The sequence below is a fragment of the Pongo abelii genome, chromosome 10 (assembly GCF_028885655.2).
Source record: "Pongo abelii isolate AG06213 chromosome 10, NHGRI_mPonAbe1-v2.0_pri, whole genome shotgun sequence".
NCBI classification, from domain to species: Eukaryota; Metazoa; Chordata; class Mammalia; order Primates; family Hominidae; genus Pongo; species Pongo abelii.
Genome location: NC_071995.2, coordinates 120,746,469 through 120,774,096, shown reverse-complemented (window position 1 = coordinate 120,774,096; position 27,628 = coordinate 120,746,469). Strand labels below are relative to the sequence as shown.

The following is a 27,628-nucleotide window of genomic DNA, read 5'->3' as shown; positions in this document are numbered from 1 at the left end:
GTTGCCTCTCTCAAACTTTCACATCTTGCTCATCTTCACTTCAGAACGAGAGGTAGGCCAAGAGACAAACACGTGGGAAATAGAGCCAGGGAACTAGAGATCCCTGGCAAGACCCGGTTGGTCAGAATTCATACTGCCTGACTTGAGGACCACCACACTTTCCATGTTTCACCTCACTCTGGCCCAGGAATCCCACAAACGACAAATCCTCCGCTCGTTTCCTGCATCTATAAAACAAGGGTCTGGACTCTGATAGCCATAAAGGTGGCAGGCTTGCACATGAGTTGGCCCCCTAAAAGTTTTTAAGAGTTGTAAATTAGTTGCCGAATCAGGCCAGCACAGTGGCTCACGCCTGTAATCCCAGCACTTTGAGAGGCCTAGGCGGGAGTATCACCTGAGGTGAGGAGTTCAAGACCAGCCTGGCGAACATGCTGAAACCCCATCTCTAATGAAAATACGGAAATTAGGCTGGGCGCGGTGGCTCACGCCTGTAATTGCAATACTTTGGGAGGCCGAGGCGGGTGGATCACGAGGTCAGGAGATCAAGACCATCCTGGCCAACATGGTGAAACCCTGTCTCTATTAAAAATACAAAACATTAGCTGAGCATGGTGGCACATGCCTGTAGTCCCAGCTACTCAGGAGGCTGAGGCAGGAGAATCGCTTGAATCCGGGAGGCGGAGCTTGCAATAAGCCAAGATTGCACCACTGCACTCCAGACTGGTGACAGAGCAAGACTCCATCTCAAAAAAAAAAAAAAAAAAAAAAAAAAAATTAGCCGGGTATGGTGGTGGCGCGGCTGTAATCCCACCTACTTGGGAGGCTGAGGTATGAGAATTGCTTGAACCCGGGAGGCAGAGGTTACAGTGAGCCAAGATCAGGCCACTGCACTCTAGCCTGGGCAACAGGGCAAGACCCCGTCTCAAAAAGAAAAAAAAAAGAATTTTAAATTAGTTGCTGAATCAGTTGTTCAGGGGCCCATCACAGAACAGCTAGTCCACTCAGACGGATGTTTGAGGGGCGTTTACTGAAGGGGCTACTTACAAAGTCATGGGAGCAGGCCGGGCTCGGTGGCTCACGCCTGTAATCCCAGCACTTTGGGAGGCTGAGGCAGGCGGATCACAAGCTCAGGAGATCGAGACCATCCTGGCTAACACGGTGAAACCCCATGTCTACTAAAAATACAAAAAATTAGCCGAGCGTGGTGGCGGGCGCCTGTAGTCCCAGCTACTCGGGAGGCCGAGGCAGGAGAATGGCGTGAACCCGGGAGGCGGAGCTTGCAGTGAGCCGAGATCGCGCCACTGCCCTCCAGCCTGGGCGACAGACCGAGACTCCGTCTCAAAACAAAACAAACAAACAAACAAAAAAAAAACAAAGTCATGGGAGCAGATAAGGATAATGAAGCCACCCGGGGCTGGCGAGCGGGGGTCTCTTACCCCACCCCTTAAGCCTAAAGGGGCAAGAGAAGGGAGGGTTTGGAAACCTAGAGAGAGTTGTAGCCACCCAATGGAGTGTGGCCTTCAGTACATGGACACAGCGGCTGCTAAAACAGCTGCTAAAGCAACGTCTGGCAGGGAGGAAACCAAGGAAGAGATACCCCCACTTGTCTCTCCTCTCCTTTCCTGCCAGAGTCTCAGGTTGGCTGAAGGTGATAAGGCTTGGAGCACAGAGGAGGGCAGGGAGGGAAGAGATTTGGAGGGGCTAAAGGAATATCCAACACAGTTGCCAATAATTAAGCATTTGGAAAAGTAAGATGCAGAGACCCACATAGTAAATCATCCTATTTTTATTCAATAAAGTCAACTCCCCCATAGAATGGAAAAAGGGAAGCAGTTATACCTGTGAGGGTGTTCATATTCAGTACCTGGGCAGAGCGTGGAGCAGAGCAGAAAGTAATTTTTAAAAATAAGATACTGGGTTGTGCACGGTGGCTAACACCTGTAATCCCAACACTGGGAGGCCAAGGTGGGCAGATCACCTGAGGTCAGGAGTTCGAGACCAGCCTGGTCAACATGGTGAAATCCTGTCTCTACTAAAAATACAAAAAATTAGCCAGGCGTGGTGGGACACACTTGTAGTCCTAGCTAGTTGGGAGGCTGAGGTGGGGGGATTGCTTGATCCTGGGAGGCAGAGGTTGCAGTGAGCTGAGATCACGCCACTGCACTCCAGCCTGGGTGACAGATTGAGACCCTCGAAAATAATAACAATAATAAGATACTGCCTGGCATGGTGGCTCATGTCTGTAATCCTAGCACGTTGGGAGGCCAACGCAGGAGAATCACTTGAGGCCAGAAGTTTGAGACTAGCCTGGGCAACATGACAAGACTCTGTCTCTACAAAACATAAAATAGTAAAAGATACTTATTAATGTAAATTCAGAGTAATTTAATAAAGCAATTGTTAAAGAGCATGAAACTCTACATTCAAATGAGCTGGATCACCATCCATGCTGTTTCTAATGGGAAGACCTTGGTAATGCTTGATTCTAGGAGCTGGTTAAAGAAATCATGGTACAGACCAGGCATGGTGGCTCACACCTATAATCCCAGCACTTTGGGAGGCCAAGGTGGGTGGATCACGAGGTCGGGAGTTCAAGACCAGCCTGGCCAAGATGGTCAAACCCCATCTCTACTAAAAATTCAAAAATTAGCTGGGTGTGGTGGCGGGCGCATGTAATCCCAGGGAAGCTGAGGCAGGAGAATCTCTTGAACCTGGGAGGCGGAGGTTGCAATGAGCTGAGATCGTGCCACTGTACCCCAGTCTGGGCGACAGAGCAAGACTCCGTCTGAAAAAAAAAAAAAAAAAAAAAAGAAATCATGGTACAGCCTTTCTTTTTTTTTTTCTTTTTTTCATTTTGATACAGGGTCTCGCTGTGTCACCCAGGCTTGAGTGTAGTGGTGCAATCATGGCTTACTGCAGCCTCAACCTCCCAGGCTCAAGCAATCCCCCCACCTCAGCCTCCCCAACAGCTAGGACCATATATGCACACCACCACACCCAGCTGATTTTTAAATTTTTGTAGAGATCTGTTCTGGCCATTGTCCAAGCTGGTCTCGAATTCCTGGGCTCAAGTGATCCACCCACCTCTGCCTCCCAAAGTGCTGGGATTACAGGCATAAACCACTGCACCTGGCCCCACCCAGTATAGCTTTTCAATGAAACACACACATATACACACACAGGTGAACATGTGTATTTATTGCCATGACAAAAGTGTTTACAAAGTATATGTAAAAAATTAGCATAAGTATCAAATCGTATGTATCATTATCTGTATATCTTGTCATATCTATATATTTTATACATTTTTAGAAAGTAGTCTGTATGGGCCAGGCATGGTGGTGCTTGCCTGTAGTCCCAGCTACTCAGGCCGAGATGGGAGGATCCCTTGAGCCCAGGAGTTTAAGGCTGCAGTGAGCTGATCACACCACTGCACTCCAGTTTGGGCAACAGAGAAAGACCCCATCAAATAAAAGAAAAGAAAAGAAGAGAAAAGAACAGGAAAGAAAAGAAAGGAAAGAAAAGAAAAGAGTAGTCTGGGTGGGCATTCCCAGATCATCCAAGGTGGTTGTCTGTAGATGAAGGATTATCAGTAGGTTTATTTTCTTTACTTTTTTTTCCTCTTAATTATGTGTATTTTCATCCCCCCACCCCGCCCCAATCAAGTTGTATTAGTTATTTTTTTTTATTTATTTATTTATTGAGACAGATTTTCCCTCTTGTTGCCCAGACTGGAGTGCAATCTCGGCTCATTGCAATCTCCGCCTCCTGGGTTCAAGTGATTCTCTGGCCTCAGCCTCCTGAGTAGCTGGGATTACAGGTGCCCACCACCACGCCTGGATAATTTTTGTATTTTTAGTAGCGACAGGGCTTCGCCAAGTTGGCTAGGCTGGTCTCAAACTCTTGACCTCAGGTGATACACCCGCCTCAGCCTCCCAAAGTGCTGGGATTACAGTCAGAAGCCACCTCACCCGCCCTATTAGTTATGTATTAAAGAACAAAATAAGCCAGTCATGGTGGCTTACATCTGTAATCTCGACACTTTGGGAGGCCAAGGCGGGAGGATGGTTTGAGCCCAGGAGTTTGAGACCAGCCGAGACAACATAGTGAGACCCCCATCTTTGCCAAAGAAAAAAAAAAATAGCCTGGTGTGGTAGCACATGCCTGTAGTCCCAGCTGTTGGGGAGGCTGAGGTGGGAGGATCACTTGAGCCCAGGATTTTGAGGCTGCAGTGAGTTATGATGGTGTCACTACACTCCAACATGAGCAACAGAGGAAGAACCTGTCTCAAAAAAAAAAAAAAAAAAGAAAGAAAGGAAAACCAAAACACATATCTGTAACCTGGGCACAGTGGTTCATGCCTGTAATCCCAACACTTTGGGAGGCTGAGGTGGGTGGATCACTTGAGGTCAGGAGTTTGAGACCAGCCTGGCCAACATGGCAAAACTTCATCTCTACTACAAAAATTAGCCGGGCGTGGTGGCATACACCTGTAATCCCAGCTACTTGGGAGGCTGAGGCAGGAGAATTGCTTGAACCCAGGAGGTAGAGGTTGCAGTGAGCCAAGATCATACCACTACACCCCAGCCTGGGCAACAGAGTGAGACTGTCTCAATTAAAAAACAAAACAAACAAAAAACCACATAGCTGAGCTGGTTAAACAGGTGTGTTCTGTTTGTGACAATTCAGAGCTATACACTTATGCACTTCTCTATGTATACTCATCTTCAATAAAAATGCTATTTCCCAATATCTAAAAATGCACAAAATCATAAAGAAAAATTTTAAACCAATTCAATTTATTGAGATGAGAGTCACAAAACAGTGAAAACATTCAGCAGCATTTAGTAATTCACAATGTTGTGCAACCATCACCTCTATCTGGTTCCAGAATACTTCTGTCCATCACCCCAAAAGGACACCCATTCTCCTTAAGCGGTCACTTTCCCTTCCTCCCTCCCCGCAGAGTCCGGCAGCCACCAGTCTGCACTGTGGGTCTGTGGATTTACCTATTCTGGATATTTCATACAAATAGAATTCAAAACAAGACAATCTTCAAATCAAAGGATTTCACATAAAAATTCACATTGCTAATTTCTTTTAAACAAAATCTGGCCACACCAGGCCCATGTCCCCACAGGCAACAATTGTCTGGAGCTAAGTTACTGCCCTCGTTGGCAGAGTGTGGGGGTGGGATGCAGCTTCCCACAATCCCACCCAACTCTTCTTTTTATTATTATTATTATTTTGAGACACAGTCTCAATCCGTCACCCAGGCTGGAGCGCAGTGGCACGATCTCAGCTTAATGCAACCTCCACCTTCCGAGTTCAAGCTATTCTGGTGCCTCAGCCTCCCGAGTAGCTGGGATTACAGGAATGTGCCACCACACTCAGCTCATTTTTGTATTTTTAGTAGAGACAGGCATCTTACTATGTTGGCCAGGCTAGTTTCGAACTTCTGGCCTCAAGTGATCCACCTGCCTCTGCCTCCCAAAGTGCTGGGATTACAGGCATGAACCATCGCGCCCGGCCTCACCCAGCTCTTCTCTGTCGCTTTCCTGGCTCCTGGCACATTTAGGTTTCAAGTCCCTGGCCAGCAGCCTCTCACACCCCTCTCATTTGTAAAAATCTGGAGGGGCTCTAGAGGCAGTAAGGCACACCAGAAAGGATGAAAAACTAGGATTTGGGATAAGGAGAGATGAATCCTAACTCTACCTACTAGTATGAGCCAGTTAGCTTCTCTGAGTCTCAGCTTCTTCAACTGTACAATGGGTAGAATAATACCTCCCTCACAGGGTGGTTGTGTTGCATGCAAAGCGCTGGACACGGAGTCGGAGTCACTCACTTCTATCCCTGTAGGTAACAGAGACTCATAACAGTTCTTTTTTTTTTTTTTTTTTTGGAGATGGAGTCTTGCTCTGTCACCCAGGCTAGAGTACAGTGGCGCAATCTTGGCTCACTGCAACATCCGCCTCCTGGGTTCAAGCTATTCTCCTGCCTCAGCCTCCCTAGTAGCTGGGCTTACAGGCATGCACCACCATGCCCAGCTAATTTTTGTATTTTTACTAGAGACGGGGTTTCACCATGTTGGCCAGGCTGGTCTCGAACTCCTGACCTCAAGTGATCCACCCACTTCAGCCCACTTCAGCCTCCCAAAGATCTGGGATTACAGGCATGAGCCACCGCGCCCTGCCACAGTTCTTCCTAAGACTCAGAAATGGGGATGGGGGTTCAGAGAGGTTAAGCTGTGTATTGAAGGCAATTCAGCAAATCAGAGGCCAAAGCGAACTCCCCATTGCCCTTGCCAACGATGAAAGTCAGTGCTCCAAACTGAAGGGTGGGAGACATTTGCAAGCATGGGGACTTTGGATGATGAGGACACAGGTTCAGCCCGAAAGGGATCGATGGCTGGGCTTGAGTAACCTCACCCTCCACTTATGCAAGTGATAGAGCTACTGACGTGATGGTAATTTAGCCTGAGAGGAACGAAAAGCCCTTTAATGTATCCCAGGCCTTGATCCCGTATCAGCTGTTCAGCCTCCCTGGCGGCTGTTTTCCCTGATCATGGGGACATCCCACCTCTAAACCTCAGGCAACCAAAGCAGGGAAGCAGCTCCTATTCACTCAGGAGAGCCCACGGTCAATTCTGCAGGAAGTTTGTGTGCCAGTTTTTATTATTATTATTTTTTAGACACAGTCTCTGTGTGGCCCAGGCCGGAGTGCAGTGGCACAATCTTGGCTCACTGCAGCTTCCACTTCCCGGGTTCCAGCGATTCTCCTGCCTCAGCCTCCCAGGTAGCTGGGATTACGGGCGCCCGCCACCATGCCCAGCTAATTTTTGTATATTTAGTAGAGATGGGGTTTTGCCATTTTGACCAAGCCTGTCTCAAACTCCTGACCTCAGGTGATCCTCCCACCTCGGCCTTCCCAAGTGCTGGATTACAGGCGTGAGCCACCACGCCTGGCCTCAACTTCCTAATCATTTTTACTAAGTTTTAGTATCACCAATGCTGTCTCTTCTCTTCTCTACTCTGTTCTTTTTGAGATGGGATTTTGCTTTGTTGCCCAGGCTGGTCTTGAACTCTAGGACTCAAATGATCCTCCAGCCTCAGCCTCCCAAAATGCTGGGAATATAGATGTGAGTCAAGGCACCCAGCCTCATCTGTGCTTTTGGGGTTATTTACTTCTGTTTGTATCCGTTTGGTATGTACTGTACTTAGCTTAACCCCAAGTTCAATGACTTCATGTTGATACTCGAAATTGACCACACCAGCCAGGTGCAGTGGCTCACGCCTGTAATCCCAACACTTTGGGACGCCGAAGTGGGCAGTTCACTTGAGCCCAGGAGTTTGCCACCAGCCTGGGCAACATGGTGAAACCCTGTCTATATAAGAAATTCAAAAATTAGCCGGGCTCGGTGGCACATACCTATAGTTCCAGGTACTCAGGAGGCTGAGGTAGGAGGATTGCTTCAGCCTGGCAGATGGAGGTTGCAGTGAGTCGAGATTGAGCCACTGCACTTCAGTCTAGGTGACACAGTGAGACCATGTCTCAAAAAAACAAAAAAGAACGAAAGAAAAAGGGGGGGAAAAAAAGAAAAGAAATTGACCATACAGAGTATCTACACCACAGCATTCAGGAAATGCTACAAACCAAGGTTACTCTTTTGTTGATTGCCTAGGCAGGGGTGGGTAAACCATGGCCCTTGGTCTAAATCTGGACCACTGTCTGTTTTTTCCCTCATTGACTGTTTTTGTAAATAAGTTTTTATTGGCACATAGCCACACCAGCTTGTTCACCTACTGTCTGTGGCTGTTTGCAGGCTACAGTAGTTTCAGCAGAGGCCTGATAGCCCACAAAGCAGAAATATTTACCATATGGCTTTTTATGGAAAATGTTTGCCAGGCTGTTTTAGACTTAAGACAGTGACAAAGAAGGCCAGGCGCGGTGGCTCATGCCTGTAATCCTAGCACTTTGGGAAGCCGAGGCAGACGGATCACCTGAGGTCGGGAGTTCGAGACCAGCCTGACCAGTATGGAGAAACCCGTCTCTACTAAAAACACAAAATTAGCCGGGTGTGGTGGCGCATGCATGTAATCGCAGCTACTCAGGAGGCTGAGGCAAGGCAATCGCTTGAACCCGGGAGGCAGAGGTTGCGGTGGGCAGAGATCGTGCCATTGCACTCCAGCCTGGGTAACAAGAACGAAACTCCGTCTCAAAAAAAAAAAAAGAAAGTGACAAAGAAAGTTCAGATGTTTCAGGTGTCTCCCAAATGGATGTTTCACATGCACACATCTCCCAAATGGATGCTAATGCCTTAAAATCTTGGAAGCAGGAACTGTTTTTGGTTTTGTTTGTTTGTTTGCTTGTTTGTTTTGACACAGAGTTTTGCTCTTGTTGCCCAGGCTGGAGTGCAATGGCGTGATCTCAGCTCACTGCAACCTCTGCCTCCCAGGTTCAAGCGATTCTCCTGCCTCAGCCTCCCAAGTAGCTGAGATTACAGGCGCCCGCCACCACGCCCAGCTAATTTTTGTATTTTTAGCAGATATGGGGGGTTTCACCATGTTGGCCAGGCTGGTCTCGAACTCCTGACCTCAGGTGATCCACCCACCTCGGCCTCCCAAAATGCTAGGATTACAGGTGTGAGCCACCGTGCCCAGCCTAGGAGCTGGTTTTATGTTTGGATGATCACAAACATAGTAATATGAATGTGGCCTGGTGAGTTCTGTGTAAGCATTTTCTAGCCACAAAGAACAAGTTATTTGGGCAATTCTTCCTCTTCTTGAATCTCAAGTTCCTCATCTGTAAAATGAGAGGAGAAAAATAGAAAGCTGTGAGATAAAATGGGCACAATGCTTAGCCATGGCATACCCGGGGGGTGCTGCCTCCATCACCTCTTTCCCACCCCATCAGGTACAAACAAGTCATAAGGGAGCTGTCATGCGTTGGATTGGCTAGGAGCAGAGGATGAGACAGAGCTTAGGGTGCAAGATTTTTTTTGTTGCTGTTGTTTTGTTTGAGACAGGGTCTTGCTCTGTCACCCAGGCTGGAGTGCAGTGGCAAAATCATAGCTCACTGCAGCCTTGGACTCCTGGACAGAAGCGATCCTCTGCCTCTGCCTCCCAAAGCACTGGGATTACAGGCGTGAACCGCCATGCCTGGCCAAAAAATGATTTTTTTTTTTTTAAGACGGAGTCTCGCTCTGTCACCCAGGCTGGAGTGCAGTGGCGCATCTCCGCTCACTGCAAGCTCCGCCTCCCGGGTTCACGCCATTCTCCTGCCTCAGCCTCCCGCGTAGCTGGGACCACAGGCGCCTGCCACCACGCCCAGCCAATTTTTTGTATTTTTTTAGTAGAGACGGGATTTCACGGTGTTATCCAGGATGGTCTCGATCTCCTGACCTTGTGATCCGCCCGCCTCAGCCTCCCAAAGTGCTGGGATTACAGGCGTGAGCCACCGCACCAGGCCATAAAATCATTTTAAGGATCCACATCAGTGAAAGGAAGCAGGGGAGGCTGGACTGGGGAGAAGGAGAACTCAGTGGTGGAGATTCCACAAGGCCTTGGCCAGCCCTACTGGGGCCCTGGAGACAGACTCACTGGTCAGAGTCACCCCCATTGGACTGAAAGGGACCAGCCTCTCTACTCCCTTGCTCAATCACAAAATGTGGGCTGCTCTGGGAAAGCTGTGGCCAAGTCTCTACAGCTGAGGCAAATCTGATAGGAGGTGACAGCCAACCAGTCTCCCTACAGCTGGGCACTGAGTCCTTCCTTGAAGGGTTATGGACAGTAGAATCTACCACAGGGATGCAATGTCTGCAGAGAGTTTTAAAATAATAATAAAAACTGCTAAAATCTGTCAACTTTATTTTATGTGTGCCAGCAAATGTAAACAAAATGATCAAGTACTACCTCCCTGTGGAACAGACAATCCCCATGGTCCCTAACTCGTTGCCTGACAGTGAATACATGCTCATAGATGGTGGTGGTGTTATTGTTTCTCTGTTTGTGTTTGTCAGCACCAATGGTTGTAAATGCCAGAAACCCAACTCAAACTAGCTTAAGCAAAAGGGAAAAAGGTTTGACTCATCCAGGAGCTTGTTCCTGCCTGGAACAAGTTGCTCAGACATCAGGAATCAGCCTATCTTCTCTCAGCTCTGGTTTCTCTGTTCTGGCTTTATATACAGGCATGTTTTCCTTCAGCTGACTCAAGGTTGGCCCCCGCAGCACCACTGGATCAGTGCAGCAAACTCAGAGCTCAGAGTGAGCCTCTTTTCTCAAGCAGAAGACCCAGAGCAAATCCACATGGCCAGTTCTGGCCAGGTGCCCAGCCCTGAACCAATCACAGGTATTCTCACTGCCCAGTCCTGGCTCACATGCCCCACCCAAACCACATGAACGGAGCAGGGAAAGGATGGAGAAGGGAGACACTGTTATGAAAACAGGCGTGGATGCTGGAGAGACAAGAAATTTTAGGCCAGGCACGGTGGCTCATGCCTGTAATCCCAATGCTTTGGGAGGCTGAGGCAGGTGGATCACTTGAGGTCAGTAGTTCAAGACCAGACTGGCCAACATGGTGAAACCCCATCTCTACTAAAAATACAAAAGAAACTAGCTGGTCCTGGTGGTGGGCTCCTGTTAGTCCCAGCTACTCAGGAGGCTGAGGCAGGAGAATCACTTGAAGGTGGGAGGCGGAGGTTGCAGTGGGCTGAGATTACACCATTGCACTCCAGCCTGGGCGACAGAGCGAGACTCCATCTCTTTTTTTTTTTTTTTTGAGACGAGTCTCGCTCTGTCGCCCAGGCTGGAGTGTAGTGGCGCGATCTCGGCTCACTGCAACCTCTGCCTCCCGGGTTCAAGCAATTCTCTGCCTCAGCCTCCCGAGTGGCTGGGATTATAGGCGCCCACCACCACGCCCGGCTAATTTTTTTTTTGTATTTTTAGTAGAGACGGGGTTTCACCATCTTGGCCAGGCTGGTCTTGAACTCCTGACCTTGTGATCCACCCGCCTCGGCCTCCCAAAGTGTTGGGATTACAGGCGTGAGCCACCGCGCCCAGCCCGAGACTCCATCTCAAAAAGAAAAAAAAAAAGAGAGAAAAGAGATCTCCAGGACACTCCTCAATGCCCCTGGTGCCAGGCACAGAGGACATCCTATGGTCCATGCCAGCTCCAGTGCTCCCTGGCTTGCACAGTTAGGACACTAAGACTCAGAGGATGCCAGGAGTGGCCCAAGATTACACAGTCTTCAGAGCCTAGGGGTCCTATGTCCCGTGCCACCAACTCTCTGGTCCCTCCCAGCCATCACTGGTGCCTGGTGATACAGCTTCCTGTCACCACAAAGCTCAGACACATGGGCTCTGTACCTCAAGAGATAAAGACCAGCCCCACCTAAGTGGCCCTGCCCAGGATCACCAGACCTGATAACAAGATTAGCTGGGCACCCAGGCCAGCCTTCACCTGCTCTGGTCCCAGCTGCCCTTGCTTGGGAGAGCTGTGGGGCCTGGCAGGGGAGGGGTGAGGTTCTGTCCATGGACTTCTGCCTCTGAATCCTCACTAGTTCTGCCTATGTGGGAGTCTCCAGTTGTAGATTGCAGGAAGCAGAGCACAGGGTTATTTGACTGCTGTTAGATGCATTTTTTTTTTAATTGAGACAGAGTCTCACTCTGTCACCCAGGCTGGAGTGCAGTGGCATAATCACAGCTCACTGTAGCCTCAACCTCCTGGGCTCAATCGATTCACCCATCTCAGCCTCCTGAGCACCTGGGACTACAGGTGTGCCCCACCACACCTGGCTGATTTTTGGGGTTTTTTTTTGTAGAGATGAGGTTTTGCCATGTTGCCCAGGGTCATGTCGAATTCCTAGGCTCAAGCGATCTGCCTGCCTGGGCCTCCCAAAGTGAGGGGATTACAGCCTAGATCCAATTTTTAAATGTAAAGCTTCTTGGTTTACTTATCTTCCCCAAACCTAATGGAGAATCACAAATAGGCCACTGGGCAATGGCACAGCAGCTCTGGGCAGCTGGGTTTCCAGCCCAGCTCTCTTCCCTGTGCTCACCTAGAGCAGAACAGGCTTTAATGTTTGATCATGTTGCATCTCTGCTATAAAACCTTCAATAGGCCAGGTGCGGTGGCTCACACCTGTAATCCCAGCACTTTGGGAGACTGAGGCGGGCGGATCAACTGAGGTCGGGAGTTCATGACCAGCCTGACCAACATGGAGAAACCCCATCTCTACTAAAAATACAAAATTAGCCGGGTGTGGTGGCACATGCCTATAATCCCAGCTACTCGGGAGGCTGAGGCAGGAGAATCACTTGAACCCAGGAGGCAGAGGTTGTGGTGAGCTGAGATCGCGCCACTGCACTCCAGCCTGGGCCACAAGAGCGAAACTCTGTCTCAAAACAACAACAACAACAACAACAACAACAACAAAAAAACCTTCAATAGCTCCCTATTGTCTCAAAGATAAAATCTAAACCCCCTGACAATAAGATCACCCATCCTTGCCTTCTTTTTTTTTTTGAGACAGAGTCTCACTGTGTCACTCAGGCTGGAGTGCAGTGGCACGATCTCCACTCACTGAAACCTCTGCCTCCTGGTTCAAGTGGTTCTCCCACCTCAGCCTCCCTAGTAGCTGGGATTACAGGCATGCGCCACCATACCTAGCTAGTAAGCCTCCATCTTCTAATCTGTGAAATGGGGATATGAGAGCACCTACCTAACAGGGTTGTTGTGGATTTAATGAGTAAAGGGCAGAGCATGGAATGTGCTTAGTACAGTGCCTGGCACATAAAACAAAGTGACCAGAAAATGGGAATTTAGTTTGTGTTAACATTATTTTAATTATTTTGAAAAAGTGTGCTGCCTCCAGAGGTAACCGCCTGGTGAATCATGTTCCTTCTGCAGAAGATTTTTTCCTTTTAAGCTAAAAAAAAAAAAAAAAAAAATCAGCTTAGGCTGGGTGTGGTAGCTCATGCCTGTAATCCCAGCATTGTGGAAGGCTGAGGCAGGAGGACTGCTTGAGCCCGGGAGTTCAAGATCAGCCTAGGCAACACAGGAAGACCCCATCTCTTAAAAAAAAAAAAAAAAAAAAAAAAAAAAAAAAAAATCAGCCCACTTCTTAGGACACTAAAGCACAAGTGACTAAAGAACAGGTAGATACGCTGGACTTCATCAAAATTAAAAGCTGTTGCACTACAAATAATACAATTAAGAAAGTGAAGGCCAGGCATGGTGGCTCACGCCAGTAATTCCAGCATTTTGGGAGGCCGAGGTGGGTGGATCACTTGAGGTCAGGAGTTCGAGACCAGCCTGGGCAAAATGGTGAAACCCTGTCTCTACTAAAAACACAAAAATTAGTTGGGCGTGGTGGCGGGCGCCTTTAACCCTAGCTACTCAGGAGGCTGAGGCAGGAGAATCTCTTGAACCCAGGAGGCAGAGGTTGCAGTGAGCCGAGAGCCACTGCACTAAAAAAAAAAAAGTGAAAACCTACAAAATGGGGAAAAAATACTTCCAAATATATATTTGATAAGGGATTTATATCTAGAATATATTAAGAACTCTTTCCACGCCAGTGGCTCATGACTATAATCCCAGTACTTTGGCGGGAGGACCCCCTGAGCCCAGGAGTTCAAGACAAGCCTGGGCAACATAGTGAGACCCCATATCTACCAATTTTTTTTTTTTTGAGACGAAGTTTCACTCTTGTCACCCAGGCTGTAGGGCAATGGCGCAATCCCAGCTCACTGCAACCTCCGCCTCCCAGGTTCAAGCGATTCTCCTGCCTCAGTCTCCTGAGCAGCTGGGATTATAGGTGTCTGCCACCATATCCGGTTAATTTTTGTATTTTTAGTAGAGACAGGGTTTCACCATGTTGGCCAGGCTGGTCTCGAACTCCTGACCTCAAGTGATCCACCCGCCTCGGCCTCCCAAAGTGCTAGGATTACAGGCATGAGCCACCACACCCAGCCAAAAAATTGTTTTTAATTGGCTGGGCATAGTGGCACATGCCTGTAGTCCCAACTACTTGGAAGGCTGAGCTGGGAGGATCGCTGGAGCCAGGGAGGTTGAGGTTGCAGTGAAATATGATCATGCTACTGCACTTGCACTCCAGCCTGGATGATAGGGCGAGAGTCTGCCTCAAAAGTAAGAAAACAAACAAACAGAACTCTTATAGCTCAATAATAAAAAGACTATAATTCGATTAAGAAATAGGCAAAGGGGCGGGGCATGGTGGCTCATGCCTGTAATCCCAGCACTTCGGGAGGCTAAGGCGGGTGGATCACTTGAGGCCAGGAGTTTGAGATCAGCCTGGCCAACATGGTGAAACTCTATGTCTAATAAAAATATAAAAATTAGCTGGGCACAGGGGCACAGGCCTGTAATCCCAGGCTACTCAAGAGGCTGAGGCAGGAGAATCACTTGAACCTGGGAGGCAGAGGTTGCAGTGAGCCAAGAGTTTGCCACTGTACTTCAGCTTGGGGGACAGAGCAAGACTCCATCTCAAAAAAAAAAGAAATAGGCAAAGGGCTGGGTGTGTTGACTCACACCCGTAACCCCAGCGCTTTGGGAGGCTAAGATGGGAGGATCACTTGAGGCCAGTGAGCCGAGATCGCGCCACTGCACTCCAGCCTGGGCAACAGTGCAAGATTCCGTCTCAAAACACAAAACAAAACAAAGATGAGGAAGCGTATTGCCCAGCTCCTGTTCTCTAACCCTTCACATTTGTATTCTGTCTTGTCACCAAGACTCATTCTCCCTTGATTTGTTAACAGGCTGATTACAGAAAGCAAATAAGCAGTGTTGTGTGTTTGTTTGGGTTTTCATTTTTTTGGGAACAGGGTCTTGCTGTGTCACCCAGGCTGGAGTGCAGTGAAGTGATCACTGCAGCCTTGACCTCCTGGGCTCAAGTGATCCTCCTGCCTCAGCCTGTCAAAGTGCTGGCATTATAGTCGTGAGCCACTGTGCCTGGCCAATGAGCAGTATTAAACTCTGGCACAAGCATACAATGAAACACTGCTCAGCAATAGAGAGAAACAAAGTTTGAGCGGGGCACTGTGGCTCACACCTATAATGCCAACATATTGGGAGGCCAAGGTGGGAGAATTTCTTGAAGCCAGGAGTTCAAGACCAGCCTGGACAACATAGCAAAACCTTGACTCTACAAACAAACCAACAAAAATTTAGCCAGTGGGGTCGGGCACGGTGGCTGACACCTGTAATCCCAGGCGTCCCTCCCTTTGGGAGGCCGAGGCAGGTGGACCACTTGAGGTCAGGAGTTAGAGACCAGCCCAGCCAACATGGCAAAACCCTGTCTCTATTAAAACTACAAAAATTAGCCAGGCATGGTGATGTGCACCTGTAATCCCAGCTACTCGGGAAGCTGAGGCAGGAGAATCACTTGAACCTGGGAGGCGGAGGTTGCAGTGAGCCAAGATCACGCCATTGCACTCTAGCCTAGGTGACAGAGACTTCATCTCAAAAAAAAAAATTTAGCCAGTCATGTTGGTGTGTGCCTGTAGTCCCACTGCACTCCAGCCTAGGTGACAGAATGAGTGAGACCTTGTCTAAAAAAAAAAGAAAAGAAAAGAAAAACAAGAAAATAAAGTCTGGATGCAAGCACCAACGTGAATGAATCTCAATTTTTTTTTTTTTTTTTTTTTTTGAGACAGGGTGTCTCTCTGTCTCCCAGGCTGGAGTGCAGTGGTGCAACCTTGGCTCACTGCAGCCTCCGCATCCTGGGTTCCAGCGATTCTCATGTGTCAGCCTTCCGAGTCACTGGGACTATAGATGCGTGCCACCACGCCTGGCTAATTTTTGTATTTTTAGTAGAGATGGGATTTTGCCATGTTGGCCAGACTGGTTTTGAATTCCTGACCTCAGGTGATCTGCCCACCTCCGCCTCCCAAAGTGCTGGGATTACAGGCGTGAGCCACCACACCCGGACTCAAATGTATTTTGTTGGGTGAATGAAGCAAGACTGAAAAGGCTACATACTGCTTGATTCATTTATATGACATTCTAGAAAAGGCAAAGCTGTAAGGAAAGAAAATAGATCAGTGGTTGCCAGGGGTTGGGATGAGGGTGAATTGAGGACAAAGGTGCACAGCGAGGGTGGATTTGTGGTGATTACATTTTGGGGTAATGGAATTGTCCTGTATCTTGATTGAGGTCATAGTTATGCAACTGTATATGTTTTCAAAATTCATAGAACTGTATGCTGAAATACTCTTTTCAGCGTACAGTTCTATGAATTTCACTCTGTGTAAGTTATAGCTCAACAAATAGAAGCCATATTTACAAAATCTTAAATCATGTAAATTATGATGTAAAACATGTAAACAGACTTTGCTGCAGAACCAGAAAGGCCAACTAGATGTGCAGAGAAGTATGAAATAAATCCTGAAGTCACTAAGCTTGGGGTGCTCCCAAAAGCAGAAGATTCCAAATGGCGAGGTTGCATTGGTTCTCTTTATTTAAACTCCGTCAAATGGCTGAGAACCGTTGGCATGTTTTGTACTGTGGAAAATTCAAATAAACTGTAAGAACAAAATTAAAACCATCTGTAAACTGTGGGGTTTTTTTTTTTACACAAATGGTAACTTATATACACTGCTCCGTGCCTTTTTTTTTTTTTAAACGTAACATATCTTGGAGCTTTTTCCCATCACCATTTAGAAATCTAGAAAGTTTATTTATTTATTTATTTATTTTTTGAGGCGGAGTCTCGCTCTGTCCCCCAGGCTGGAGTGCAGTGGCACGATCTCCGCTCACTGCAAGCTCCGCCTCCTGGGGTTCATGCCATTCTCCTGCCTCAGCCTCCCGAGTAGCTGGGACTACAGGCGCCTGCCACCATGCCTGGCTAATTTTGTTTTTGCATTTTTAATAGAGACAGGGTTTCACCATGTTAGCCAGGATGGTCTCGATCTCCTGATCTCGTGATCCACCCGCCTCGGCCTCCCAAAGTGCTAGGATTACAGGCGTGAGCCACCGCGCCCCACCTTTTTGTTTTGTTTTGCTTTGTTTTTTAAAAAACAGAGTCTCGCTCTGTTGCCCAGGCTGGAGTGCAGTGGCTCGATCTAGGCTCACCGCAACCTCCACCTCTAAGGTTCAAGCAATTTGTGTCTCAGCCTCTCGAGTAGATGGGATTACAGGCGCCCGACAGTACGCCCGGCTCTTTTTATTTTTTTAGTAGAGATGGGGTTTCACCATGTTGCCCAGGCTGGCCTTGAACTCCTGACCTCAGGTGATCCTCCCACTTTGGCCTCCCAAAGTGCTGGGATTACTGGCATGAGCCACCACACCCAGCCTCTTTATTATTTTTAATATTTAATGTTTTATTGTATTAAGCCAATCTCCTGTTGATGGATACTTAGATTACTTTAGATTACTTTGTTTATAATATTTTCTTTCTTTTCTTTTTCTTTTTTTTGAAAGAGAGTGTCGTGGCTGGGCACGGTGGCTCATGCCTGTAATCCCAGCACTTTGGGAGGCCAAGGTGTACAGATCATGTGAGGTCAGGGTGTGAGACCAGCCTGGTCAACATGATGAAACCCTGTCTCTACTAAAAATACAAAAAATAGCCAGGTGTGGTGGCGGGCGCCCATAATCCCAGTTACTTAGGAGGCTGAGGCAGGAGAATCGGTTGAACCCAGGGGGCAGAGGATGCAGTAAGCCGAGATCATGCCATTGCACTCCAGCCTGGGTAACAAAAGCGAAACTCTGTCTCAAAGAAAGAAAGAAAGAGTGTCGCTGTGTTGCCCGGGTTAGAGTGCACTGGCATGATCTCAGCTCACTGCAGCCTCCACCTCCCAGGTTCAAGCAATTCTCCTGCCTCACCCTCCCAAGTAGCCGAAACTACGGGTGCCCACCATCATGCCCAGCTAATTTTTGTATTTTTAGTAGAGACGGGGTTTCACCATGTTGACCAGGCTGGTCTCGAACTCCTGACCTCAAGTGATCCACCCGCCTCAGCCTCCCAAAGTGCTGGGATTACAGGTGTGAGCCAATATGCCCGGACGTTTATAATATTTTCTACCCTAAGATGAACCAGTGGAAGTGATAATAGCCTTAAAATTGAGGATGGGAATTAATGTGGGTATTATCTATAACAGGAGTTTTTTTGTTTTGTTTTTTTTGAGACGGAGTCTCACTCTGTCACCCAGGCTGGAGTGCAGTGGCGCAATCCTGGCTCACTGCAAGCTTCGACCCCTGGGTTCACGCCATTCTCCTGCCTCAGCATCCCAAGTAGCTGGGACTACAGGCGCCCACCACCACGCCCGGCTAATTTTTTGTATTTTTAGTAGAGATGGGGTTTCACCGTGTTAGCCAGGATGGTCTCGATCTCCTGACCTCGTGATCCATCCGCCTCAGCCTCCCAAAGCACTGGGATTACAGATGTGAGCCACCGCGCCCGGCCTTTTTTTTTTTTTTTAAATAGTCAGGGCCTCCCTCTGTTGCCCAGGCTGGAGTACAATGGTACAATCATAGCTCACTGCAGTCTTAAGCTCCTGGGCTCAAGAGATCTTCCCCACTTAGCCTCCTAAGTAGCTGGGACTACGGGCATGCACCACTATAGCCGGCTACTTTTTAAACTTTTTGTAGAGACAGGGTCTCACTAGGTTGCCCAGGTTGGTCTCGAACCCCTGGCCTCAAGTGATCCTCCTGCCTCCGCCTCCCAAAGTGCTGGGATTACAGGTATGAGCCACTGTACCTGGCTTTAATAAGATTTTTTTTCTTTTTTTTTTTTTGTGACAGAGTCTCGCTCTGTCGCCAGGCTGGAGTGCAGTGGCACGATCTCAGCTCAATGAACCCCGCCTCCCAGGTTCAAGTGATTCTCCTGCCTCAGCCTCCTGAGTAGCTAGGATTACAGGTGTGTACCACCATGCCTGGCTAACTTTTTTTTTTTTTTTGTATTTTTAGTAGAAACAGGGTTTCGCTATGTTGGCCAGGCTGGTCTCGAATTCCTGACCTCAAATGATCTGCCTGCCTTGGCCTCCCAAAGTGCTGGGACTACAGGCATGAGCCACCGTGCCCAGCTAATTTTGTATTTTTAGTAGAGATGGGGTTTCACCATGTTGGTCAGGCGTATCTTGAACTCCTGACCTGAGGTGATCTGCACACCTCGGCCTCCCAAAGTGCTAGGATTACAGGCATGAGCCACTGTGCCCAGCCAAGAGGGACAAAAATCTTTTCACAGAAAAATATTTTTATACAACTTAACCAGAAAGCTTCATTTCAGGTTCAGGAAGTGGAAGGGGCAAAATCCTGGATTTTCACAAATTTCCAAAATGGGCTTATATAACTCTCCACCCTTTTCTTTCTTCTTTTTTTTTTCTTTTAGAGACAGGGTCTCACTCTGCTGCCCAGGCTGAAGTGCAGTGGTGCGATTATAGCTCACTGTACCCTTGAACTCCTGGGCTCAAGGGATCCCCCCATCTCAGCCTCTTAAAGCGCTGGGATTACAGGGGTCAGCCATTGCTCCTGGCTCGCCACGAATGCTTTTCATTCCGATCATTTCTGTAGTGAGCAGCATAGAAGAAATAATGCCTTTTGAGGGACAGTTGCATTTAACAGACAGCCTTACTAAGGTGAGTACGTCAGGACAAAGATGCGGGAAGGAGAATCAGGCTATTAGTCCGTTGTTGCAAATTGCAACGAATCGAGAAAGTCAGACACAACGATCAACTGCAGTGAAACATTTGGTGGGGGCTTTTGAGAGTCCAATCTGAAGGAGTGCGTGGAAGGATCACAGTCCCTGTGATGTACCCTCTCTCGGCTTGTTGCTTTGGGCAGGAATCACAAGTTAGGAAGGAATCAGCACCAGAAATGCAGAGCTGGCTGGGCGCAGTGGCTCATGCCTGTAATCCCAGCACTTTGGGAGGCTGAGGCGGGAAGATCACCTGAGGCCAAGAGTTCGAGACCAGCCTCGCCAACATGGCGAAGCCCTGTCTCTGCTAAAAAATACAAAAATTAGCTTGGTGTGGTGGCGCGTGCCTGTAGTCTTAACTACTTGGGAGACTGATGCGGGAGAATCACTTGAACCTAGGAGGCGGAGGTTGCAGTGAGCCGAGATCACGCCATTGCACTTCAGCTTGGGAGACATCCCGAGAGTGTCTTAAAAAAAAAAAAAAAAAGCCGGGGGGGGGACCAGGCGCGGTGGCTCATGCCTATAATCCCAGCACTTTGGGAGGCCAAGGCGAGCAGATCACGAGGTCAGGAGATTGAGACCATCCTGACTAACACGGTGAAACCTCATCTCTACTAAAAATACAAAAAATTAGCCGAGCCAGGTGGCGGGTGCCTGTAGTCCCAGCTACTCCGGAGGCTGAGGCAGGAGAATGGCATGAACCTTGGAGGCGGAGTTTGCAGTGAGCCGATATTGCACCATTGCACTCCAGCCTGGGCGACAGAGCGAGACTCCATCTCAATTAAAAAAAAAAAAAAAAGCTTGCAGTGAGCCGAGATGCCAAGATCACGCCACGCCACTGCACTCCAGCCTGGGCCACAGAGGGAGACTCTGTCTCAAAAAAAAAAAAAAAAAAAAAAAAAAAAAAAAAAAAAAAGGCCGAGTGTGGTGGCTCACGCCTGTAATCCCAGCACTTTGGAAGGCCGAGGTGGGCAGATCACCTGAGGTCAGGAGTTCGAGACACGCCTGACCAACATGGTGAAACCCCATCTCTACTAAAAATACAAAATTAGCTGGGCATGGTGGCGCATGCCTGTAATCCCTGCTACTTGGGAGGCTGGGACACGAGAATCGATTGAACCTGGGAGGCGGAGGTTGCAATGAGCCAAGATCGCACCATTGCACTCCAGCCTGGGCAACAAAAGCGAGACTCCGTCTCAAAAAATAAAAATAAAAAAAGAAATGCAGAGCTGAAGAGCAGCCCAATGTAAAGGTCCCATTAGAGAGGAACTCTTTCATCATGGACATCTGTAAGTGACCCAGACTGTCCAGCAGTATCCACAATGTTTGCACAGCATATGGCCCCAGGGAGGGATGTCTCTAATCTGCCAGGGTTCTCGAGTTAAAGTCCTGTGTGTTGAGTGGAGCAATTTTGCCCATTTTTTTAGTTTGGCAGAATTCATGCTGACACTGAAACAGCTCACAGCAGACAGCATCAAGTTTCAGCTTTTTTTTTTCTCTCTTTTTTTAAGACAGGGTCTCGCTCTGTCACCCAGGCTGGAGTGCAGTGGTGCGATCACAGCTCATTGCAGCCTCGACCTCTTGGGCTCAGGCAACCGTCCCCTTGCAGAGCTTTTAGCTTGGGATCAGGTTTGGAAAACTAGAATTTGTGAATTCAGGATTTTCTTCTGCAGTAGCTAAGCCAAGAGGCTGTTTGTCTCGAGGCTAAGAGCGAAGCGAGGCTTTCTTAAGCCCTTTAAGTCTGTCAGTTTCAGAGCCCGAGTGGATGCCTGTAAAAAGATCCCCATCAGCTAGAAAATCATGACTCTAAAGGTCAGCTGTGTGGTTTCACAAGGGCTCATTAGCAACTAAAAACTGCTTTTTAAAACCCTGAAACTGTATCTCCATTTAGAGATTGCCTCTTTTTCATGTTTTTTTCCAGAAGCTCTAATATTAGCAAACACTATAGTAAGAACCATCAGTAACTGAGACTTGTTCCATTTTACTTACTTACTTACTTACTTATTTATTTATTTTGAGACAGGGTCTCACTCTGTCACCCAGGCTGGAGTGCAGTGGCACAATCTCGCATTGCAACCTCCACTTCCTGGGTTCAAGTGATTCTCCTGCCTCAGCCTCCCAAGTAGCTGGATGGGATTACAGGCACACACCACCACACCCAGCTAATTTTTTTTTTTTTTTTGAGACAGAGTCTTACTCTGTTGCCCAGGCTGGAGTGCAGTGGCATGATCTCGGCTCACTGCAACCTCCACCTCCCGGGTTCAAGCAATTCTCCTGTCTCAGCCTCCCAAGTAGATGGGACTACAGGTGCCTACCACCATGCCCAGCTAATTTTTGTATTTTTAGTAGAGACGGTGTTTCACCATATTGGTCAGGCTGGTCGCAAACTCCTGACCTCAGGTGACCCACCCGCCTCAGCCTCCTAAAGTGCTAGGATTACAGGCATGAGCCACTGCATCCAGCCTAATTTTTGTATTTTTAGTAGAGACAGGGTTTCACCATGTTGGCCAGGCTGGTCTCGAACACCTAATCTCAAGTGATCCTCCCACCTCGGCTTCCCAAAGTGCTGGGATTACAAGTGTGAGCCACTGGGCCCTGCCTTATCTATTTTTGATACAAGTTCTCACCCTGTTCCCCAGGCTAGAGTGCAGTGGCATGATCATAGCTCACTGCAGCCTTTAACTCCTGGACTCAAGTGATCCTCCCACCTCAGCCTCCTGAGTGGCTGGGGACTACAGGTGCTCACTACCAGGCCCAGCTAGGTGAATGCTTTTCTGCACACCAGGATATTTTTAAGGATGAGTCCTATGAACCCATCTGATTAGTGAGCTTGAGCAAGGCCTCTGGAGCCCACCTCTGCACGGTCGGGCATGAAGAACAGAGACAGTCACACCCAGCCACTGCTGATCTGTTATCCAATGGAGCCCAGCCAGAACAGGGAGCATCAGGGAGGGGACTCTGGATACTGGGCCCTGCAGGCTCGCCTCCCTGCTCTCTGCCTACACATGTGAATGGCATCTAGGGGTGCACCCAGCATGGGACTGAGACCTACAGTGTTGGGGACAGAGTTCCTACCTCTGCCCAGCTGAGCCAGATGCCTGCCAGTCTTTGCAACCCACTGCTGTTGACACACTTCCTTGAGTTAGTAAACATTGGCCTTTGTGCTTAAGATATAAGCCAGGGCAGGCTCCAGGAGTGGGGGTTTGAGTTGGTCACAGCAATCAAAGGGATAGGATGTTCCTGCTGGCCTGGAGAGGGTAGGCAGCTACACAGAGCTCTTCTCCTCCATGGGAACCTTCTGGGCCTGTGAGCTCCACCCTGGGCCACCTCCACTCAAGTTTTCCCAGTTGGATATTTATTTATTTATTTGAGACGGAGTCTCACTCTGTCACCCAGGCTGGAGGGCAGTGGCGTGATCACTGCTCATGCAATCTCTGCCTCCTGGGTTCAAGTGATCCTCCTGCCTCAGTCCCCTGAGTAGCTGAGACTATAGACGTGCACCACCATGCCCAGCTAATGTTTGTATTTTTAGTAGAGACGAGGTTTTACCATGTTGCCAGGCTGGTCCCAAACTCCTGGCCTCAAGTGATCCTCCCTCCTTGGCCTCCCGAAGTGCTGGGATTACAGGCGTGAGCCACCGCACCCGGCCCCCAGTTGGAAATTTAGACTTAAGGAGCTGAGGTGGACACTGGGGGCACACTGGGCAGGCCCAGGACAGGCAGAATAAGGAGGTGGGACCACCTCGCCTGCCTCCCGAATGGCCCAGAAAATAGAGAAAAGGAGGGAGAAGTGGTCTGCACTGGTGCAATGAGATCCAACTTCAGAATCAAATAGGCCAGGGTTTGGAGCTCTGCTCTTACCAGTTCTGTGACCTGGGAGACATGTGTTCGCCTCTCCAGGCCTCAGTTTCCCCATCTGATGGGGATATCAATATCTCCCATTTGTATAGAGGGCAATCTAGCAATTTAAAGTGTGGGTCCTGGAGTTAGAATAGCCTGGTTCATGTTCCAGTTCTTCCCTGCCGCTTGCTAACCTCATGGCCTAGGAATGTTCTCTGTCCCGATGAATTATAACCAACACTGAGAGTGTCCTGTGTGCCAGGTCCTGTTCCAAAGAGCATGCTTATCTCCTTTAATCCCCACCACACTATTCTTGTTCCTGTTTTACAAAGAGGCTCAAAGTGATATGGTGATTTTCCCAAGTCACACTGTATGTAGCAGAGCCAGGATGCAAACCTTCTCCTACCGTGCCTCTAACAGCTATGGAATACAACGCTTTTATGCAAACAGGACTTCGGGGCCAGTCTGCAAATTCCCCCTCAAATTTCCTCTAGGCAAGAGTTCTGGAGCTGCCACTGCACTCCAGCCGGCCTTGGCTTCTGAGCTTTGGATTCTGGGCAGTAATGGTCACAGTCCCAGAGTCCTGGAAAAGCTTGCCCTTGGCTTCTGGCCCTGACTCTGCCTCCCACTGACTAGTGGACTTCACTCCCCCTCTCTGGGCCGGCAACGCCATCCTGTTTAATGAGGCTGCGGCTGGCTCAGAGGCCCCCAGGCCTGGAACCTTCCAGGGCTGGGCTCAGCTCCCCACCCCATCCCCCAGGTAGGCCAGGAAGCCTGGGCGGGACCTGTTGGGGTTAAATACTCCAGCCCAGTGCTCCCCAGGCCTCCAGTCCCAGTAGGAGGTTTGACTAAGATCGATCATGGTAAGTGCCACGGCCGTCTCCCCTTGGGTGGGACATCTTCAGTAACACTTCCAGAAGCACCTTGTGTTGGAGCCTCCAAGTCTCACTGTCCTTCTTTTTCTCCTTAGACGACTTACAGTGACAAAGGGGCAAAGGTAAGCAGGCGAAATGTGGAAAATGTAGGGGCCTGAGTCTAGAAGGGGGTCGGAGTGCAGGGAGACTGGGGTTTCAGCAGAGAGCAGAAGAGGAAGGACTGGAGTGGATGCATGACGTGCATGTCTGCACACTCAGCTTTCCCCCCAGGGCTCCCCGAGACTGAGCTGGACTCAACCTCACCCTCGTAACAAACTTGTATCCTGACCGGGCATGGTGGCTCGTGCCTGTAATCCCAGTGCTTTGGGAGGCCAAGGCAGGCAAATACTTGAGGTCAGGAGTTCGAGACCAGAGACCAGCCTGGTCAACATGAGGAAACCCCGTCTCTACTAAAAAGACGAAAATTAGCCGGGCGTGGTAGTGCACCCCTGTAATCCCAGCTACTCAGGAGGCTGAGGTTGGGGGGATCACTTGAACCCAAGAATCGCTTGAACCTGGGAGGCGGAGGTTGCAGTGAGCCAAGATTGTACCACTGCACTCCACTCCAGCCTGGGCAACAGAGCAAAACTCCATCTCAAAAACAAAAACCAAAACAAAACCTGTACCCCTTCTTAAATGCCTGCCAATCTCTTAATCCCATCTGGAAGTTCTTTCTAAGGTCTAACTTAAATCCATATTGCTGCAACATAAGGCTATTTCCCTGTGTGAAACCTTGGCAGGCCTCCTGAGGGGGCTTCCCCATCCAAGACACCCAGGAGCTCAACTTCCACAATGAGAAACCTCTTTTGAGGCTTGGCAAGGCTGCATGAGGTTCCGCTGCTCCTAAATTCTGTGGTTGAGGCTGGGATAAGGAAGGTGGCTAGGTGACATCACTCCACCCGCACTTTTCTAGGCTCACTTTCAGGGACTCAACCTCACCTCTTCTCTCCTTCTGCAGCCTGAGAGAGGCCGATTCCTCCACTTCCACTCTGTGACCTTCTGGGTTGGCAACGCCAAGCAGGTAGAAGCCAGGGCAAGGTGCTGGAGTGAGCAGACGGCAGGGCAGAGGGCCGCCTGACAAGGGCAGGCCTCCAGCAGGGTCTGTGATTGGCCCTTGGGAGGGAGGATCAGGCCAGGGGTGGGCCAGATACTCTGAATCCTAATTACAGCAGCGGGAAAGTTATCTGTCAGCAAAATGTGCAGGCAGCAGTCTATCTTCCCAGGAGGGTCTCTGCCCCTGAGGCAATAGGGCAGGCAGGCTGAGGGGGGCCAGGGGCTCTCTTGCGGAAGTCCCCCATGCTGGCCCCTTGACCCTCATGAATCCTGCTGCAACCCTGTGATTCAGGCCGCGTCGTTCTACTGCAGCAAGATGGGCTTTGAACCTCTAGCCTACAGGGGCCTGGAGACCGGTTCCCGGGAGGTGGTCAGCCATGTAATCAAACAAGGGAAGGTGAGTCGCCACCCCCAGGACAGCCCCCAACCCCTGCCTGGCCAACATGGTGAAACCCCATCTCTACTAAAAATACAAAAATTAGCTGGGCATGATGGTGGGCGCCTGTAATCCCAGCTACTCAGGAGGCTAAGGCAGGCAAATCGCTAGAACCCGGGAGGCGGAGGTTGCAGTGAGCCAACGTTGTGCCACTGCACTCCAGCCTGGGTGACGGAGAGAGACTCCATCTCAACAAAAAAAACAAAAAACAACAAAAAACCCCAACAACAACAACAAAAACATATAATTCAGCTCCCACCGACCCCTCCACTGGCATCTTTTACAACCATGCAACAGGGTCCTTCCTAGTTTCGTTTCCTCCTCAGCCTGGCACAACACTGACCCCACAGGTGCTCAGAAAACCTGGGATATCAGAGGAGAGGAATTTTAAGCAGTGTCCTGACCGATGGGGTCCCTGGAGTTCTCTCCCCAAGGGAGACCTGACCTAGCAGTTCCCCTGAGGATCCAGAGGGGGTCTGGCTGAAAGCCCCATCCCTCAGGCCCAGCGTGGGAAACTAAAGCAGAGAAGGAGCTAGAACCCAGGTCCAGGAGTTCTTGTGCTCCATCAGGGGTGTCTCGGGTCGGCAGGGAGGGGCCGATGGGTGCACCTCCCCATGCCCCCCCGAGCCACTAGCCTCACCTCCTTCTCCTTGTATCTTAGATTGTGTTTGTCCTCTCCTCAGCGCTCAACCCCTGGAACAAAGGTGAGGTGCCCGGGGAGGGTGGACGCATGACTCTGTGGGTGGGGTCTGGGTTCTGGGAGGGTGGACGCATGGCTCCGTGGGTGGGCTCTGGGTTCAGGGCCTGGATGGAGACTAAAAGCCAGGTGAGGGGACCTAGACTCCAGACTCCTGTGCCATCCCCTCCCTGCCGGCCACAGAGATGGGCGATCACCTGGTGAAACACGGTGACGGAGTGAAGGACATCGCGTTCGAGGTGGAAGATTGTGACTACATCGTGCAGGTGCGAAAGCACCTGGGTGGACTGGGAGAGGAAGGCCTCTGTCTGCCATGGGGACCCCATCAGTCAGGGCTGGAAGGACACTGCTGCATCACAGTGACAAGCCCAGATGCCACATCACAGTGACAAGCCCAGATGCTGCATCACAGTGACAAGCCCAGAGGCTGGTGTGACACACACCTGGGCTCCGGGGGTGCCCCATCCTCCCCCGTGTCCTCTCTCTCACTGAGCCTCAGTTTCCACAGCTGCCAGATGGGGCTAACCACAGCTGGGTTGTCAAAGGAGGAAATTAGAATTACCATTTCCTTTTTTTTTTTTTTTTTTTTGTGAGACGGAGTTTTGCTCATGTTGCCCAGGCTGGAGTGCAATGGCACGATCTCGGCTCACCGCAACCTCCGCCTCCTGGATTCAAGCAATTTTCCTGCCTCAGCCTCCTAAGCAGCTGGGATTACAGGCATGCGCCACCACGCCCAGCTAATTTTGTATTTTTAGTAGAGACAGGATTTCTCCTTGTTGGTCAGGCTAGTCATTTCCTTTTTTTTCTTTTTTCATTTTCTTTTTCTTTTTTTTTGTGTGTGTGTCAGAGTCTTGCTCTGTCGCCCAGGCTGGAGAGCAGTGGCGCAATCTTGGCTCACTGCAAACTCCACCTCCTGGGTTCAAGCGATTCTCCTGCCTCAGCCTCCCGAGTAGCTGGGATTACAGGCGCCTGCCACCATGCCCAGCTAATTTTTGTATTTTTAGTAGAGATGGAGTTTTGCCATATTGGCCAGGCTGGTCT

General features: G+C 49.4%; 1 protein-coding gene and 1 long non-coding RNA gene across 6 annotated transcripts in view; one reads left to right on the top strand and one right to left on the bottom strand.

Annotated features, from left to right (window-relative positions):
* HPD (4-hydroxyphenylpyruvate dioxygenase) overlaps positions 1 to 27,628 on the top strand; it is a 49,346-nt gene that overhangs the window by 6,497 nt on the left and 15,221 nt on the right. The window contains exons 1-6 of one of the 2 annotated variants that reach the window (XM_054528341.1): positions 19,343 to 19,589; positions 24,458 to 24,484; positions 25,360 to 25,422; positions 25,747 to 25,851; positions 26,552 to 26,594; positions 26,771 to 26,853. In XM_054528341.1, the coding sequence (XP_054384316.1) occupies positions 19,497 to 19,589; positions 24,458 to 24,484; positions 25,360 to 25,422; positions 25,747 to 25,851; positions 26,552 to 26,594; positions 26,771 to 26,853 (414 nt within the window). In that variant the 5' untranslated portion in view covers positions 19,343 to 19,496. Of the gene's footprint in view, positions 1 to 19,342; positions 19,590 to 24,457; positions 24,485 to 25,359; positions 25,423 to 25,746; positions 25,852 to 26,551; positions 26,595 to 26,770; positions 26,854 to 27,628 lie in introns of those variants that run through there. The other variant, XM_054528339.1, reaches the window with a different exon arrangement.
* On the bottom strand, positions 1,707 to 26,983 carry LOC129049360 (uncharacterized). Of its 4 annotated transcripts, XR_008512411.1 has the most exons (4): positions 26,531 to 26,983; positions 26,154 to 26,253; positions 25,341 to 25,560; positions 11,179 to 12,925 (listed from the first exon to the last, which is right to left on the bottom strand). It is a non-coding gene; the product is annotated as an uncharacterized LOC129049360 (long non-coding RNA). The 4 variants fall into 4 exon arrangements; XR_008512410.1 differs by lacking the exons at positions 11,179 to 12,925; positions 25,341 to 25,560; positions 26,154 to 26,253 and adding exons at positions 1,707 to 2,785; positions 7,429 to 8,802; XR_008512412.1 differs by lacking the exon at positions 25,341 to 25,560.